The 17,027-nt window shown below is 56.0% G+C and overlaps 5 protein-coding genes across 5 annotated transcripts; 2 read left to right on the top strand and 3 right to left on the bottom strand.

The window, feature by feature from the left end:
• Positions 1–2,983: 2,983 nt before the first annotated feature.
• Positions 2,984–5,908, top strand: BO86DRAFT_326065 (DENN (AEX-3) domain protein; the record flags this gene model as incomplete). The annotated part of the gene is made up of 4 exons (XM_025668554.1): positions 2,984–3,367; positions 3,439–4,458; positions 4,512–4,748; positions 4,802–5,908. 4 exons carry the CDS (start codon positions 2,984–2,986, stop codon positions 5,906–5,908), a joined length of 2,748 nt encoding a protein of 915 aa, XP_025522199.1.
• Positions 5,909–6,569: 661 nt separating this feature from the next.
• BO86DRAFT_413951 (SDR family NAD(P)-dependent oxidoreductase) lies at positions 6,570–7,959 on the bottom strand (the record flags this gene model as incomplete). The annotated part of the gene is made up of 4 exons (XM_025674794.1): positions 7,718–7,959; positions 7,630–7,661; positions 7,161–7,491; positions 6,570–7,026 (listed from the first exon to the last, which is right to left on the bottom strand). Exons 1-4 carry the CDS (start codon positions 7,840–7,842, stop codon positions 6,570–6,572), a joined length of 945 nt encoding a protein of 314 aa, XP_025522198.1. The 5' UTR covers positions 7,843–7,959.
• Positions 7,960–8,511: 552 nt separating this feature from the next.
• BO86DRAFT_404765 (TBC domain-containing protein) lies at positions 8,512–11,971 on the top strand (the record flags this gene model as incomplete). The annotated part of the gene is made up of 2 exons (XM_025674045.1): positions 8,512–8,618; positions 8,656–11,971. 2 exons carry the CDS (start codon positions 8,512–8,514, stop codon positions 11,969–11,971), a joined length of 3,423 nt encoding a protein of 1,140 aa, XP_025522197.1.
• An 814-nt stretch (positions 11,972–12,785) lies between these two features.
• Positions 12,786–14,398, bottom strand: BO86DRAFT_413949 (uncharacterized protein). Its single transcript, XM_025674793.1, has 3 exons — positions 13,725–14,398; positions 13,503–13,666; positions 12,786–13,421 (listed from the first exon to the last, which is right to left on the bottom strand). The coding sequence occupies exons 1-3, from the start codon at positions 14,222–14,224 to the stop codon at positions 12,913–12,915; spliced, it is 1,173 nt and encodes a 390-aa protein (XP_025522196.1). The 5' UTR covers positions 14,225–14,398; the 3' UTR covers positions 12,786–12,912.
• Positions 14,399–14,669: 271 nt separating this feature from the next.
• Positions 14,670–17,010, bottom strand: BO86DRAFT_19392 (Zn(II)2Cys6 transcription factor). The gene has a single exon (XM_025666696.1). It carries the CDS (start codon positions 16,813–16,815, stop codon positions 15,055–15,057), a length of 1,761 nt encoding a protein of 586 aa, XP_025522195.1. The 5' UTR covers positions 16,816–17,010; the 3' UTR covers positions 14,670–15,054.
• Positions 17,011–17,027: the final 17 nt, after the last annotated feature.

Genomic DNA, 17,027 nt, shown 5'->3' with positions numbered 1-17,027 from the left:
GGGGACTCTTCTTTGTAGTGAGACAGCAATCCTGTAGTTACATTGGCGCATGGGATAAATTTTGACAGACGTCGGTATCCGTGGCAGGGGATCGCGAATCCCAAGGGTCGATGTCGAGAGCGGGAATCGAGAGAGGGGGAGATTCTTCCCGCTCACGAACCATGGATTGCTGAGATGAAGGCCTCTCTTTTCTCTAACACTCTTCGCTCTCCGGTCTGGACTCTCAGCCATCTGCTGGGTCGGATCGCTTCGTTTGACCCATTCGTAGTTTTTCACCCCCGCTGTCGTCGCTAGAGTATTTTGTAGAAGAACCGAAATTGCGGTGTGTGTGTGTGTGTGTGTGTGTGTGTGTGTGTGTGTGTGTGTGTGTGTGTGTGTGTGTGTGTGTGTGTGGTTTCGCAAAGATCGAAGTTGCCTCTCGTTGCCTCATTTCTATTCGGGTATTGTTAAGACCCATCATGGATCTTCTGAAGGCAAAAGGGCCGGTCGGCCACTGTGGTTCTTGACTTAAGTATTTATCCTACATTCTTCAGATCGGATGATCATATCAATCTGCGGTGTCCAGCAGATTATCGCAGGCGGACCGTTCGATCCCTCAATCATGACCCTGCGATCGCTGTCACCATCTGCATGCACACGGTCTTTCGATCTGATAGTGGGTTGCTTCAACGTCAACTCGCTGACAGGTGACTGTTCCATACGCACCTCAGAGCTGTCAGTTGCAGCTGCGCCAGTTCTTTTACCGAGTCCGGTGGTCTGGATGTGACTGACTCGAACGGTGGAGCCCGCAGACGCAGCGGCCGGCAAGCGAAACGAAACTGCCGCTGGCGGTCCATCTGCACGGGTGGCGATGGCGCTGTTCTCGCCAAAACCCTCACTTCAGCATGTCTGCTTGCTGGCAAAGTGGCGGGTGCGTTGCATTGCGCCCTTGTCAAAGTCAATGTCAAAATTGTCGTTCTTGATGCATGGAAGTTGCCCATGCAGTTCTCTGCTGACCAATGCGGCTGGCTAGTCTAACCCATAAAATGGGTCTGAGGGCGAACTGCTGCAAACCATGAAAGGAAATGACGATCATCCTCTGGCCCAAGACAGGGATGGCTGATCGATCGTCTATCTACTCCGTACAGGACTGGACTTTGACAGCCTGCCTCCGAATTGTGTGCATCTGATTAGCTGTCGTATGCGAGCTGCCAGATGATATGTCGCGATCTCAACCGATCATCTATGCTGTTCGACGCCTACCCGTATAGTACACACAGCAGAGGAAGACAGGCTGATAGAAGACGAGAACTCACCCGTCAATGGAAACAGGCACCGAAGCTACAAGAGTTCCCCTGATAAGCAAGCCGTCATTGGCGTGGGACCGACGGGACCCCCTCCCACCCCCTCTTTTGACCTCCCTGACAGAGACGGGAAAGGGGCATCGCTGTTCCTGACCTTGGTGCATCCGGTGTCCTCGACTTGGCCGTTCTGGTCATGTCTTGTCGAGTGGATACTGCGAAAATGCTGGCTATGATCTCCCTCACTGGACCAGTGTGGCTCAGGGTTTTGAGTTTGACTGGTTCTTCTTCATTATTCCGGCTGTTGGTTTGGCCTCATCGTCCCAATGGTTTCTCGCCGGAAAAGCCCCATTGTCGCGTGGTTGAGACTTTCGGGCCGACGATGCCTGGGGTTCTCTTGTTGGCTGATTCTCATACCAATGCAATCGCATTTCAGACTATAAACTGACCTGATTTCTTGTGTGATCCAGGATTCGTCAGGCCAAGTCAAAGGGTAAGAGTAACCGGTCGAGAGGTCTCTCCGCGCAACCAAGCTATAAGCTTCTCATCTCCCCGCACGGGCGCAAGGAACGGCCACCAGCGTGTAGCCTCGTCCAGAATAGAATTCGGCGGAAAATCGGGCAAGAGAAAGACGGATGCTTGTAGAACTTTTCATCTTGCCTATTGCACATTGCACATCACACTAGCAGAGCTGTAGTTTCCTGTACTTCCTGCTGTGAAGATGCAATTGACCCGAGCAGAACAATGACTGAAAGGAAGCACGAGGAAGTGGAGATGGGAAAATTAGTGCCACGGAACTAAAGAGCTTTAGAGCTTTAGTGGGTTGGCAAACCCACCGGCGCAGGAACAGGACCGGCTTTTCCACTTTCCGCAACCCCCTTTCATACTACGAGTACGGAGTATCAGGGTCAGGATTGACAAGCTTGCGCTTCTTCTGTCTCTCGAGAGTTTCTCTCTCTCTCTGTCTCTCTCTCTCTTACGCTCCTAGTTAATTTATTTTTCTTTCTTCCCTTTTTCTTTTTTTAAACCTTCTCTAACGGCCTTCCACCCGTCTTCATCCCCTCTCTCCCTCTCTTCTTACCTCTTTCTTTTCCTCACCTCTTCCTCCCTCCCTCCCTCCCTCTCTCTTCCCCTCACCCGAGGATCAGGTCTATTCCGTGTCAACACTACCGCCACCACCACCACCACCCCCAACCGACCCAACCCCCAGGGGATAGAGACAAGAGAAACCTTGCCTCGAGTCCACTCAATAAATTACTTACATACACACATGTCTGACCTTTGAGAAGACGTGCTGTATCACCCACCTGGGAAATGTCCATCAATTGAGTGTGTGTGAGCAGTAGCTGTGACCGAATTGTCCGATCTCTCTTTATCATTATCACCAATCGCCTGTTTCCCCCCTGTTCGGTTGTTGTCTTTCCTTCGGCTTCATTTTATCCCGACTGCTAGCAGTGCTATCTTCAGCTCGTTCTTGGTCATCTTCTCGACTCCATTGCGAGCTTTCATTCCTTCCCCCCCCCCCCCCCCCCCCCATTAAACTGCTCTGTTTCTCGCAGTCCCGTCAGATCTCTCAGAATCCGTGGTTCGAGAGAACTTGCCACACCCAAAAACAGGATCACCCAATCGACCTCGCACATATCCGAGGACCAATTCATCACTCTGCCGACATAAGTACATAAACAATCTCCCCGACCGTCATTATGGGCCCGTCTCTGAGAGACCCTGCGTCTTTCGTCCGCCCATCTACCCGCGATCGGCCTTCAACGCGCGACCAAGGAGAAAACTCGCTGGTCGTCCCCAGTCGCACCTCCTCGCTTCATTCCCGCATCACTCAACCAATCCCTTCCCAGATGAGCTCGAAACCCGCCGCCCAACGGACCCCCAAGACTCTCACCCATGCCTACATGGTTTGCGGTGTGGGTCGCGAGCCCTCTCAATGGGTTCGCGCCCCCGCCCCCGCCCAGGGCAAGATCGCCCACATGAAGGGAGCCGTCAGTCAGTTCTGGTTGCCTGAGATCCTGGGGAGCAGCCCCCGCTTGGAACAGGATAACGAGATCGCTAAGTCCTTGCATGCGGCGATGAGGGTATGTCATGGCCCCTGTGTTTTGTCAGATGCTGTCACAAATCGAAGTTGCATGTTGCTGACATGATCTAGGCTTGTTTCCCCCACGATGTCGAGATTTGCACCGGCAAGACCCAGCCTCACTGTGTGCACCATGCTTTTGTTCTGCAACAAGATTCCTCCCACACACTCTATGGAATTGCTTTGCGGGTTTGGTCTCGCGCCGACGATAAACGCGCCGAAACTATCCGGGAGTTGCGGAAGAAAACCGAACAGGATTTCTATGACAACCCAGAGGAGACCTACTGGATCCCCTACTGCCTGAGCTTCCTTTCTCGCTACCCTCTGTACGACCTTCTAGGTGACTACCTGCGTGGCATGTGGATCCATTGGAATAAGGCGACCAATTTGTTCCATGCTGAAGAGGTCTCGCGCATCCTAAGCTTCCCCGCCCCCCGCCTCAACGATCTGGTTCGTATCGACATGAAGGACTATGCGCTTTGCTACCAGTTTCCCTCGTCTCCCACGGGCTTCCAAAACTTCTCCATGTGGCCCCTGTTCACCTGTCTGTCCATTCCCAACATCGTTGGAGTCATTGAGGCTGCTGTCTCACCCACTCGCCGGATTATCTTCGTCAGTCACTACCCGGCTATGCTCACAATGGCCGCTGAGACTATTCGGTACTGCGTTCGCATCTACGAATGGAGCGGTCTCTACGTGCCTATGGTTCATGCCCGTCATGTCAAGGACTTGGTCCAGGAACCCGGCCCGTACATTCTGGGTATCACCGCTGAGTGCCGCTCTCTTTTCAACGCTCCTTCAGATGCCTTGGTCATCGACCTCGACCGAAACTTCGTCTTGACTTCGAGCCCCCCTAGCGTCCTGAGTCCCGGTCAGCGCACGAAGTTCATCAACCGATTGACTCAGGCTCTCAATGGTGATGTCTCGCCGTCCGGGGTGCCCAACCATCTCCGCTCCGCCTACGCAGGTGGTAAGCTCATCCCCGCTGGTCAGATCATTGTCATGCGAGGGGAGGTGGAAAGTGTTCAGGATCCCTCCTGGTGGAACCAAGATGCGATCATGGGTGTCATGGATCATGTGTGCGAGAAACTGGTTAGTATCCCTCCTTTCCACTTCTAGTTTGTGCATACTAAACAGTTGATCAGGGACGCAACACTGGCATGAAGGCTATCTTTGGTGGCTCAGTCAAGAAGCCCTTGATGACAAAGGTCTCTATGAGACATTTGAACGAGATTGTCCGCGAGAGAAACCAATACTCTCGCGATGCTATGGAGGCCTGGCAAGATTTCATTAACCTGAAGGGCCGTATGGACACGGAATTGACCAAGGTCACTAAGCGCAACAACTTCTTGGTTGAGGAGCTGGAGACTTGGAAGCAACAGGTATGTCATTGCAAGGATTTTTCGGTTGTGAACAGCGTTCTAACTTCGTGCAGTTCCTCAAGTTCCAGGCCTTCGCCGAACAGTTGACCAAGGAGACCTCTGAGCTCAAGGTCAAGATTGAGAATCACAAGCGCGAAAACCGTCGTCTCACTGGTCTCATTGACCAGCAGAAGGATGATGTGGCTCGTCTCACACTGCGCCTGTCCGGCACAGAGAAGCAGCGCGACGATGCACTTGAGGCGTTGGTTCTGCAACAAGAAATTGCGGAGGAATTGGAGCGTGAGCGGAAGCGTAACCAAAAGGAGCTCGCTTCACTGCAGCACAGCAACGCGTCTCTAGCTCGGCAGCGGGATGATGCGCAGCGGGTGGTCCTGCACCTCCGCAGCCTTATCAATGGCCAGACCCACCACATGGAGCATATCGTTCGCTCGATTGGCAGCTCTGCCGAACTGTCCGGGCTCGCTGAAAAGGAGACCTTTGAGGAGACCAAGGAGGACGAGGTCGAAACCCCTAAGGAACCTGCCAGCTCGCGCTCGTTTGCTACGGAGCCCGTAAAGGCTCCTAGCAGCGAGCCGAGCTCGGATCTGGAGCAGCATCTCCTGAACATCGGTAAAGGGCACAATCGTCTCGCTCGTTTAAGTATAACTGATGTTGCAGATCGCTACCTGCGCGACAAGACCGATGCCATTTCGGACATTATCCGCAGCATCAGCGAGCAGTGCGCCGCCGCTGTGGAGGGTCTGCAACTGGCACAGGACGCGGAGGAGGATGACATCGATGACCATGGTCGGACAACTCCGTCCGGTAACCGCCTGATGCCCAGAACGCACGATGGACTTTTGACTCCTGCGGGTAGCGAGATGGGGGACGGTGACAATAACTCGTTGCACCCGAATGACTGCCATTCCAGCGTTCCCCCAACGCCGGACCTAGTTCACAACCGGTCAAGCACTTCGATGTCAATGATCAGTAGCTCGACGTTCCCGGAGAGGTCGAGTCAGCAGTATGGGGTCAGTGAGATCCCTACCCGGATAGTCGAGGACAACGATGAACGTGCCCATGAGACGGCGGGCTTTGACGAGCACTCTGAACCTGGCACTCTGTCGAAGCAGGCGAGCGGAGACCTCATGCAATCCAGCACTTCCAGATTGGTTATGTAATCGTGCATTGTCTTTGCGATACCCTGCTCCAACGATCCGTGACATGACATCTGCTCTTATACTGTCCCAACTGATTCAGAGCGAATTAGCCACGTTTTGGCCTTTTCTTTTTTCTCCTTGCTTTTAATCTTTTTCTTGGGGACCTCATGGATATTGGCTCCATTTGATCCAGTTAGGACATATGTCCCATGATTTTCTGCACAGGTGTTGATCTCTTTTCTTCTGGAAGATTTTTCTTGGACCCATGCCATTGCTTTCTTGGCCTTTTATTCTTGGGGCCCCTTGATGTCTTGGGTTGCTGTCTCTTTCCTTTGCCGGTTCTATACCACTTTCGATTCTTGGGATCTATCCCTATCCCCCGCCTTGTAGTAGATCACCTTGGCACTCTGTAACGGAGCCGACCCTTCATTCGCTCGATTTTCCTATTGTGTCACCTTTGTGTTTCCCATTTGTTATATGTCCAATTCTCTGGAGAAGGCTGCTTGAAGCTGCCACGTGGAGTCCGTTATATATGGATTAGCCGTGCCTTTCTACCGTGCAGCTAGTGCTGTACGAAATCATCTCACATTAATTGAACGGGTTATTAAAAGTACTTATCACAACCAGCCACCCATTCCAATGCCTTCCGTCGAGCACTGTAACCAAACCGTGCGTTCTGTTGTTAGGCCAACTTCCCTGGCACGAACGGGTGTCCAGCACTCAGTCCGCCACAAACCGCCCAGGCCTGCCCGTTGACGTAGCTGGCCTCGTCACTGCCCAAGAACAGGGCGACGCGCGCGACCTCGTCGGCGATGGCCCCGCGCTGCAAGGGGTTCAGCTGGCCGAGCTTGCGCTGGGTGCCGCGGGCGCGCGCGGCGTCGAACATCTGCTGCGTCATGCCCGTCTCGATCAAGCCTGGGCAGATGGCGTTGACGCGGATGCCCGTCCCCGTCAGCTGGAAGGCGGCCGTCTGCGCGATGCTGACCACCGCCGCCTTGGAGGCCGAGTAATCCGTCGAGCCCCCGTTGGACCGCAGGCCCGCCACCGAGGCCGTGCAGATGATCGAGCCCCCGGGGTAGGGCTTGGCGGCGGACGTCTGTTGCATCGCGGTAGAGGCGTACTTGACGGCCAGAAACACCCTACCAGAGGAAATGTGTCAGTGTCGGTGTCAGTGTCAGCGTCAGTGTCAGATATCCTCTCAACGCTTCTTGTGCGATAGACAGCCTCTCATGCCACTCTGCCACTCTCCAATTTCCAGGAAGGGGCCACGCACCCCACCGTATTCACCCGCAGCGTCTCCGCAAACTCCTCCGCCGTGATCTGCGTCAGCAGCTTCTGCTGGCCCACGACCCCCGCGTTCGCGAAGAAGATGTCCAGCCGGCCGTGCGCCCGCAGCGCCTCCTCCACCACCGCCTGCACGGCGCCTTCCGAGGCCGCGTCGAACCGCCGCACGTACACCTTGGTGGCCGGGTACAGGGACTCGATCTCCCGCCGGTGCGTTGCGAGGTGCGTGTCGACGAAGTCGCATAGGTAGATCGCTGCCGCGCCGTTGTGGGCGTATTGGTGCGCTGTGGCGCGGCCGATGCCCGTGGGGGAGTTGGCGCCTTTTTGGGGTTAGTTTTTGGGGTTTGGGGGTTTAGATTGGAGTTGGTTTGGGGGGTAAGTTGGTTTGGGGAGGTGATTTGGTGTTTGGTAGTTTACGTATGCGGTGAACCATGCATGTTGTATAGATGGGCACTTACCGGTGACGATAGCGACTTTGTCCTTTACCCGACTATAATCAAGAGGTTAGTTATTTGTTTGACAAACAGATAGTCAGGGGGTACTCACGGTCCCACGGAATCAGGGGCAATGGATCGGATTCGGGGAATATCCTCGAAGGTCCCGGCGTCGGGGATGCCTTCGACCAGCTGCTGGCTGAGAGCTTGGAGGCGGCGTTTGGCGTTGCCGGACATGGTTATGATGTGATTGCTTCTGAAAGTAAAGAAGATGAAAGATAATTTAAGTGAGATCTGAGCTTACTATCCCACAATGTCAGTTCTATGGTTAATTCAAATACGAGAAAGGGGGAGTCTCCGTCTTATACTCCTCCAAATTGTTCCCCGCGGCAGTTCCGCTTACATTTTGCGGAGAACCGAGGCTGGGACGGAGCTGGTCAGGTGACTTGGATCACCAGCTTATGTCAGCAGTCACATGGGTTGCTGCGGCCACACGTCATGGCCGGGCAGAAATGCCATTCCGCTTTGGAATGCTGCTGCTTCTCTGCTGCTGGCCCGCGCCTGAATCCTCTCGTTGCCCCGTCCCTGTTTTTTTTCTTCTGCACTTTTCGACCTCTCGCTTCCATTATCTGAGGCGGTCTACACCGTGGTCTGTAGCTCACTGTGCAGATCTGCTAGCACTTACTCCGGTTACGACATCATTCACTCTCCTACAAATGAAAAATCCCGCGAAGGCAGCACCACTGCACAGCTGCTACAGTTGCACGAGACCTGACCACCGTCGCCAAACACCACTTTAAAACCAGCCACACCACGTCCCCTGCCTGAATTTATTTCATGAATCTGTTCATGATCTGTCTAAATTGAATTAGAAACCGCACAGAACGCGAAACAAAAAAAGTCTACATGAAGACCACAGATCTGCAGCCCTCCTCTCGTGTTCACCGCCCTAACAGCCATGGCGGAGTGCGATATACCCACGGCACCAACACCACCGGCCCCAGTACCGCGTCGTTCGTCCTCGCGGACCTCCTCCTCTTCCCGACACAGCCAGAAGGCTAGAACCGTCCGAGCCCGCTCCCAGAAGCGTCATTCCGCCGCCTCCTCCAACGCGACCACCACGGACCTCACCTCCTTCCCATCCCTTTCTCCGCCAGACCGCTCCGTGGACGGCTTCCTCGGCCAGCCGGCCCTCAATCGCGCCCTGACAAATGCCCTGCTGGAGGATCGGGATGTCCATAGCATCAACGACTTCTTACACTCGGCGGGGGAGAACAACAACGCCACCACAACCACCACGCGGGATCGGCGAGCTGCCCTGGCCAAATTGACGAGCTCCTCGACCACCACCAGCGCGTCCGGACGTGCCGCCCTCTTCGGGGACTCGGTACCTATCCGGGACTTCCCCGGGGCTCTCCACCTGGCGGACGATGCGCACATTGAACGGCTGATCGCCACCACGGGCGCGGTCAAGCTGGTGCGGCAGTTCGCGCGGGACCTGGCGCAGCGGGATGCGGAGATCTCGGCGCTCCGCCAGCGGGCGGACGCGCGGGAGCGCGAGCTGAAGCGCATGCTCCGCGAGGTCTCCGTCTCAAACCAGGATATCGAGCGGCGGCTGTATTTGCTGGAGCACATCCCCTTGAACCCCGAGGGGGCGAGGGGCAAGGAGAACAGGGGGGCGAGTGCGGAGCAGTCCGGGAGCTCGTCGTCGAGCGTGCATGGGCTGATGCAGCAGGCGATGGACGATGGGGTGGGGATGTCGCACGGAGCGGAGGATCTCGGTGGGGCGGAGAACAATGGGGTGAATCCGGCGCAGCAGGCGACGGTGCGCGCGCCGCAGCGGTCGCTCGAGAGTGACGCGCGCTCGGGCCACTCGAGTCTCGACTCCAACTCGAACCGCAAGAGACAAAGCTCGATCCGGAGCTGGGGCGATTTCATCTTCGGCGGGACGCTGGGGAGTCGGAAGACGAGTCGCGCCAGCAGTGTGATGAGCGGAGCCGAGGAGGAGACGCAGCGGCCTCGAAACGCGAGCAACCCGTCGGCGGGGCGCCGCAAAGCTCTCGATGACCAGTTGTTTCAACCCCCCGACGACCAACAACAAAGTGGCTTGGGGGCCGGCGAGGTCGTTGGACGGCGCCTCGCGGCCGCCAACGGCGATGACGCCAGTGTCCATTCGCGCAAATCCTCGAAGTCGCTGTCCTCATGGACGGTCAAGCTGTTTGCCGGAAACACCCAACCGAGCAAGGACGACGCGAATGCGGAAAACTCCCGTGGAAGAGCTATGTCGGCCCACCGCGAAGCGAATAAGCCTGCGTCACCTGCCATTTCAGCGGTGGCGGCGCTGAAGCGGATCAACAGCAACGTCAACATCCAAGGTGCTCCAGGACGATCCCCTGGATCGGGTGCCTTAGCGAAAGCCAGCCAGGCCGGCCGGAGACAAGGGTCGGCAAGCGTTTCACAGGGTGCAAGCTCCGAGGCTGCAAGTAAAAATGCCACCAATCTGGGCCCCGTGGAGATGGATGCGATCTTGCCGCTGGAGGATCGACCTCCGACGCTTGCGAACATTTACAACAATTACCAGTCGGGAGATTTACTGACGGACCGGTTCGGGTTCATCTACGACCAAAGCCGGAAGAGGCGGCAGAGGGAAGCCAGCGATCTGAAACGGGGTGGGCCGGCAGGTAACCGGCTTAGTATCGCGGAGACTCTAGACAGCCTCCGCACTGATACCTCAGACGGCGATGATGGCTCCGACTATCGAAATTTGTTGCAGGCTACCACTGGCAGCGAATCATCTCCAGCATCCGTATCCCCCAGAAACGCCGAAGCTGGTGCTATTGCGGTTGGGCGATGGCAGGACTATCTGGTGGTTCCGACGGCGCCGACTGAACTGCTTTCGCACACCCCCTCCGCTGGTCCCATCATCTCTTTGACTACTGCGGGTGACACTCAGCCGCGCAGCACTGCAGTAGCTGTCGACAAACGTGGGTCCGTCTCGGTCACCCCAAACGCCCAGCCATCTGCATCTACCTCAGCGGTGATTGCCGATCGCCCTGAGTTCGCCGGGCTGTCCTCCGACGAGACTGCCGCGCTGGCTGCCAACGAGAACGAACCGGTCAAGTTACTGCTAGAGCAGCTGACCGAGCTTCACGATTCTCTGCAGCGAGAAAGAACGGTGAGATGGAACGAGTTTCTGCGCAAAGTGCGTGCCGAACGCCGCAAGGATGGGGAAGCCGCTGCGGCCGCGGCCGCGGCCTCGGACCGCCCTTTGCAGTCTGTCGATACACCCGAGGCGTCCCTAGCGGACGGCGAAATGGTGGGTATATCTGGTCTGGGCAACAAAGGCAAGGTCGGTCGTGCTAAATGGCGGGAGTTCCGGGCCCTCGTGCTGGGTGGGATTCCCGTCGCGCTTCGAGCCAAGATCTGGTCTGAATGCAGCGGTGCGTCTTCGATGCGGGTGCCCGGTTACTATGATGATCTCGTCCGGGGCGTTGGTGGGAGTGATCCCGACCCTTCGGTCGTGTCGCAGATCGAGATGGATATCAACCGCACCCTGACGGACAATGTCTTCTTCCGCAAAGGCCCGGGGGTGGAGAAGCTCAAGGAGGTCCTGCTCGCATATTCTCGCCGCAACCCGGAGGTTGGATACTGTCAAGGAATGAACCTCATTACCGCCTCTCTGCTGCTTGTCACACCTACGGCCGAGGACACCTTCTGGCTTCTGGCGTCCATGATCGAGGTCATCCTGCCGGAGCATTATTACGACCATGGCCTGCTAGCGTCTCGCGCGGATCAAGTAGTTCTGCGGCGTTACATCTCGGAAGTCCTGCCCAAGCTATCTGCGCACCTCGAAAGCCTGAATGTCGAGCTGGAGGCTTTGACATTTCAGTGGTTCCTTTCCGTCTTCACTGACTGTCTCTCTGCAGAAGCACTCTACCGGGTGTGGGATGTTGTCCTATGCCTTAACGTGACCAGCTCATTCACCCCCACGAATGCGTCGTCATCCCGCGACGGCAATGATACCAACTCGAGCACCACGAACAATGTCTCCTCGAGCAGCGGCAGTGGCGGCGGCAGCACGTTTTTGTTCCAGGTTGCTCTCGCCCTGCTGAAACTGAACGAACAGCAACTGCTCACGACCTGTTCCACGCCCGCCGAGCTCTACACGTACATCAACCACCAGATGACCAACCACGCCATCAGCATCGACGGCCTCATCCAAGCCAGCGACGCGCTGCGTAACGTCGTCCGTCGCGAGGAAGTGGTGGCCCGGCGAGCCGATGCCCTCCGTGAGATGCAGGAATTCCCTGCGGGTCGGCCATCTTCTATTGCCGAAGATGGTGGTACTGGTCCTCAAGAAGCATAGCCATACACCCCACGCCTTACCTTCTGTAACACTCCATCTTAGTTCGAATTGCATCACGTGCTTCAAGCCAGCCACGAAAAAAGCAGGGCACTTTGCCATGCTGTCTTTGGGGCTCAGCACTACATTTTGCGTTTCTGTCTCAACCTGCCTACTCCTTTCCTGCACTGCTCGATACCACCATTAGAGATACGACTTTCATTTACGACCCCCCGCCTCTACTTGCATCGCTCCATAGATTGGCCTTGTCCTTTTGCGTTTTGCACGTGGCGTTCGTCTCATGTGGAAAGGCAACTTTGAGTTTATTGATTTCACGAAGTTGATATGACCGATGCTTTGCTTTGTACTCATCATAGACCCTTCCGCCTAACAACTTATACCACTCTTTTCTTTTTTTTATTACTTGCATGAAATTCAGCAGATGCATGGCCCGGTGACTTGGCTTGATTTTACTTGACTTGACTTGAATTGACTTGAATTGAAGAATACGAATACCCCCATTCCCATCCCCATTCCCATTCCTTTCCCTAGCTTCGAGGACTTGCTTTCTGGAATTGGATCAAGGTTTATGTATTCGCTCGTTGCACCGCTGCTAGCCTCTGTTTTGGTGATGATGATGGTGATGGTGATGGTGGGATGGGATGTAGGAGCTAGGGTACTCAGCAGTTGCCCCCGGGGGGGGGGGGGGAGCGGGGCTTGGTGGGAGGGTGGGGTGGGATTGTACAGTAAGTTCAGTACAGTACACTATACATCGACTTATCTTTCCATCAGTGAGAATCCAAGGCATCATTACCGGTATTCCCTCGGAAACAACCTAGGCGTGACTGCTGGCCTATTTAGGAATATTTCATGGATGCATCAAGCCCGCAATGCGTGCGCTTTGCGTACGTACACAGCAGAGCAAGTGGAACGCTAGACAGGGTATCTCAAGATTTACTACGAATTCAGTTTAGGAGAGGAGAGATAGCAAGATGCCTCCTCGATCTCCGAGCCGTCTCCGCGCAGTCCGGCTGCGCGGGCGTGTTCAGAAGGCAGGGAAGGGTAGACGGTCTAGCGGGCAGCGAGTCACGGTCACGGTCGCTCACGGCAGGGGTTATCGTCGGTTGTGGTGGTGGTGGTGGTGGTGGTGGTCGAAGTGGATTTATCACCCGCGGGACGACTATACGGGGACGAGTTGTGTTATTGGTAGGGGGGTTGCGATTCGCGGGCGTGTAGGTGTAGGGTTTCGCGCGTTGGCGCCGCTGGTGGGATTCCTGGTTCGGAGTGTAGATCGTCTTCAGGATGTGGGTCATCTTCAGGATGTAGATCGTGTGCAGGAGATGATGTTGGACTTCCAGGCGAGGACTCCTGGTCACGAGCTGCTTCATCTCCAAGAGACGTCCCATGCATGCACCGCAGTTCGGAGCCGGGTCTCCGGTCCCCAGGGTGAATAACACCATCAGGGCTTTTCTCGCTAGCTAGAGCAACGTCAGCTACGCTACCAACCACAGAACCAAACCTCCAGCCCACTAGTCCGAAGCAGCGGCCAACTCACCAGCCACAACAAACCAAACCGCGCCCGTATCCGAATGCATCAACGCAAACAAGGCGCGCAGCCACGCCTCCTCCCCCTCCACCACCGCGCCAATCTCCTCCCTCAGCCCCCTCACCGCCACATTCATGCTCTCCGCCTCCGGCCACAGCGGCTGAAGCACATCCCTGTCCCGACGGTAGTGGACCCCTCTTGCCTCGGATCTTCTCCAAGAACGCACCGTACATGCCCTGCAGCAGCCGACAAACCACCCTGCCCCCGTCCCCATCGTCCGTATAATAATACCGCCAGTTGGACTGGTGGCGGGTTTCCGGCTTCCCGGCGCGCCGCGCGTTGGTCTCCACAGAATGTTTGCTGATCACGTTCGCGGGCGGCTCGGTGAAGGTCCCGAGCTCCTTCGCGGCGGCGTGGGCGGGCAGGGCCAGGCGGCGCTGGCGGCAGCGCGCCTGGAGGTCGCCTTTCAGTTTCATCATGTCCCGGAAGAGGTAGAGCATGCAGTTGGCTTTGTCGGCGGCGTAGGCCGAGCGGATGAACGGCGGGAGTTGTGGGAGGCGGTCCGTGAGTTGGTCCTCGAGGCGCATGCGAATGCGTAGGTGTCTGATCGGCTTTGTGAGGTGGTTTGCGTCGACGAGGATCTGGTGGAGTACATCGTCCACCACGAGCCAGTCCAAGTAGTTGCCCTCGGGCAAGGCGTCGTGGAGTTCCGTCACTGTGAGGTTCCCCATTTTGGGGGGGGGATGCTGCAACTAATTGTGGTTGGCCTGGGTGGTTCTGGATTTGTCACGAGTGGGCGTGGGTAGCCATACTGAAAAGAACGTGAGGAACGTTGAGCGTAGCTCCAAGTGTAGATGTTGGAGAAAACTACCTGAAATCATGGAATGGAATTTTGTGGATAGTGGATACGCACCCGCAGTGGAGATCGACAGAAGGCTAAAAAAAACCTAGTACGGCGGAGGATTCCCCGGACTTGCGGTTAACTAATCTACCAGAAGTTAATGTCAGTTATTAGCGTTCCTCTTCAGATGCTATTTGGTGACCAAACATGGTAATAATAGACAGGTAATTCCCAGTACTCAGGAAGAAATATGTAAAAGACATGCATTTTAGGCAGGTCCCGTAGGACCAGAAAACGGAATTCGCGACTCAATAATTCAAACGAAAAATATGTGTAGCTCTGCTGCTTGGCAGGCTTAAATCCGAAGCGTCCAAAGTCAATACATCAGCCCCGGATGTAGGGAAGCTCGCAAGAAAATCTCGGTGTCGAGGTGAATCAACACAATCGCATCGTCATCATCCATCATCTCGGCATATCCTGGCATGTAACACACCATAACAAATCATCAGTCTTCAGTAGGTCGGGCCCAGTTTCATACATTCTGGGGCAGTCAGGGGAAGGGGTATCATCGTTGCAATGGTCAAGAATATCAACAGGGGATTTTAGGGAGAAGGCGCTGGAAGGGCTGGTGCTGATATATTCTTTTATGAGAAAACAATAGGCATGACGTCTCCCACAGTTGAGGAACACCACACAGGTGATGCGCCGAACTCGGATTCTTCAGCGAGGCAGCATGTCGGGCATCCAAAAGCGGCCATTATCCAAAACACTGTTGAGATCGATCTGGTCCATATTGGGTCGGAGCCCGAGGTCCATCACGTCACGCGCAACCGCCTTGATCTGCCGCATGATGCTCTGGGAGATGGCCCACGTGCGGGCCAGAGTCTTGAACACGCCGATCGTCAGTGTAAGCCGGTCCCGACTGGGGTCGGGCATCTGGCCGGCTTTCACCGAGCAGGCGGCAAGCTGCACCATGGAGCTCAAAACCAACGTGCAGATGAAGAACGGGGTGTGTTTGACCACGGGCATCCTAATGGATGCCAACGTCGAGATTTCGCTGGCGGCTTTGACGGCCTTCATGGCATGGGCATGGTGCGAGAAGGCCGGGATGCTCAGCGGCCCATGGTGACCGCAGATCACCTCCGCGGCCACAGCGGGAGACGATAGCAGGTCCGAGCGCGGGAAGTGCAGGTAGATAGACGACCCGTTGACGACCATAGTCGCCTGGAACATCATCTCATCCACTGAGCCATCAGGACGCAGAAGCTCAGCCTTCGACTCGGGCAAATGATGGAACCAGCTAGTAATCCGGGCGTCGGTAGCTTCAACCTGGTCCTGCTGGCCTTCGACCATATCTTGAATGGCCACCACCCGCCCTAAGATCCGAGCCGCTTCGATGCGGTAGGTATAGGAGGAGAAATCCCGTTCTTCATCAGCGAACGCCCGCTCATCGAACTGTGCAATCGTCAATGGGGGCGGGGGAGCCAGTCCATCCTGATAAATCCTCTCCTCGCACGGTAGTGGCACCTCCAAAGGCACGGTGTTGCAACGGTATTGCGGCTGAACACCGAGGGCAGTCAGCATTGCTTCAATGATGAACAACTCCCACCAGGTTCGTCTCAGACTCTCCTCCCGCACCGGATCCCCCTCTCCCATGGTCTGGGCGAAGTGTCGGGTGTGCAGCCCCAGCTCAAAAGCCAGGTCCACGGCCATGGCGATGCACACTCCGGCATCAGCTCGCTCGTTCCGCGAATGAAGAACAATGGCCAGAAGCAACAGCGCCTGAACCTTCTCCACCGAAGGATCTTGTTCCATGACAGACGACATGACCGTCGGCCTGTATGTGTCACTGGACGCTGCGGGGGTGAAGTGAGTGCCAATGAACTTGATCACATGTTCCAGGAAAGGTGGGACATGAGACCGATACAAGGTCCGGAATGGGAGCAGGATGGGGTGGGAGGGGTGAAAGTAAGTGTAGTAAATGTCAATGAGGTAATTATCACCAGGATTGGAAGAATACGAGTCCGGGGTGAGAGGGCTGTGAGCCGCGCGAAGAGGCTGCGACGAGACCGAGCCATCGGTCGTCAGTTCGGGGCTGGTCGTCGGAAGGGAAGGCGGCAACGTGCTGGTGCTGGGTAGCGGCGTCGTCACTGGCATGAGAGGCATGTTCCCGGGAAGAACCCATTCGGAGGGGACATTGTAGAACGGCTGGGCCTCAAAGGAAGCCGATAGGTCGGTGGGGAGTTGATCGGGGGAGGACGGGTTGGCTCGGCGTTTCTTTGACGGGCCTTTGTAGCCGCGACGCGACGGGGTGTATTGGCACTCGGCGCCCGTGGCTGCACAGCGGCCACAGACGGGTGTGTTGCCATCACATTTGAGATGCTTGTGTCGGCATAGCAAGCAGGCGAGGAGTGAAGGCCCGGCGTTTTTGGGCGGGTTGGGAGGTTTGGCCGTCACAAATGGGTTGATTCCCTGGTCCATGGTGGCAGGCAGACTGTCATAGATTGATTAACACGGGGACATCAATGTTTTGCGATGCAGCTCTCCCCCTTAAGCTACCCAACAATCAAGAAACACATCAAGGTGCATAGATAATGGGTAGGAGCTGTCTTGAAGAGCGCAAAGCCAGAGCGTTGAGGCAAAGCCGGGATCTGGATAGAGCGGGGAGAGCCGCTGTCTGGAATTCTGGGGGG

This window comes from Aspergillus japonicus (assembly GCF_003184785.1).
Source record: "Aspergillus japonicus CBS 114.51 unplaced genomic scaffold BO86scaffold_106, whole genome shotgun sequence".
NCBI classification, from domain to species: Eukaryota; Fungi; Ascomycota; class Eurotiomycetes; order Eurotiales; family Aspergillaceae; genus Aspergillus; species Aspergillus japonicus.
Note: the sequence above shows the minus strand (reverse complement) of the source record. Positions and strands in the feature narration are given on the sequence as shown.

Coding starts and splice junctions, on each gene's coding strand:
- BO86DRAFT_413949 (XM_025674793.1), bottom strand. CDS start 14,224: ATGGGGAACCTCACAGTGACGGAACTCCACGACGCCTTGCCCGAGGGC. Junction 13,667..13,724: donor TGTCGGCTGCTGCAGGGCAT/GTACGGTGCGTT, acceptor CCGTCGGGACAG/GGATGTGCTTCAGCCGCTGT. Junction 13,422..13,502: donor GGTTTGGTTTGTTGTGGCTG/GTGAGTTGGCCG, acceptor TGCTCTAGCTAG/CGAGAAAAGCCCTGATGGTG.
- BO86DRAFT_19392 (XM_025666696.1), bottom strand. CDS start 16,815: ATGGACCAGGGAATCAACCCATTTGTGACGGCCAAACCTCCCAACCCG.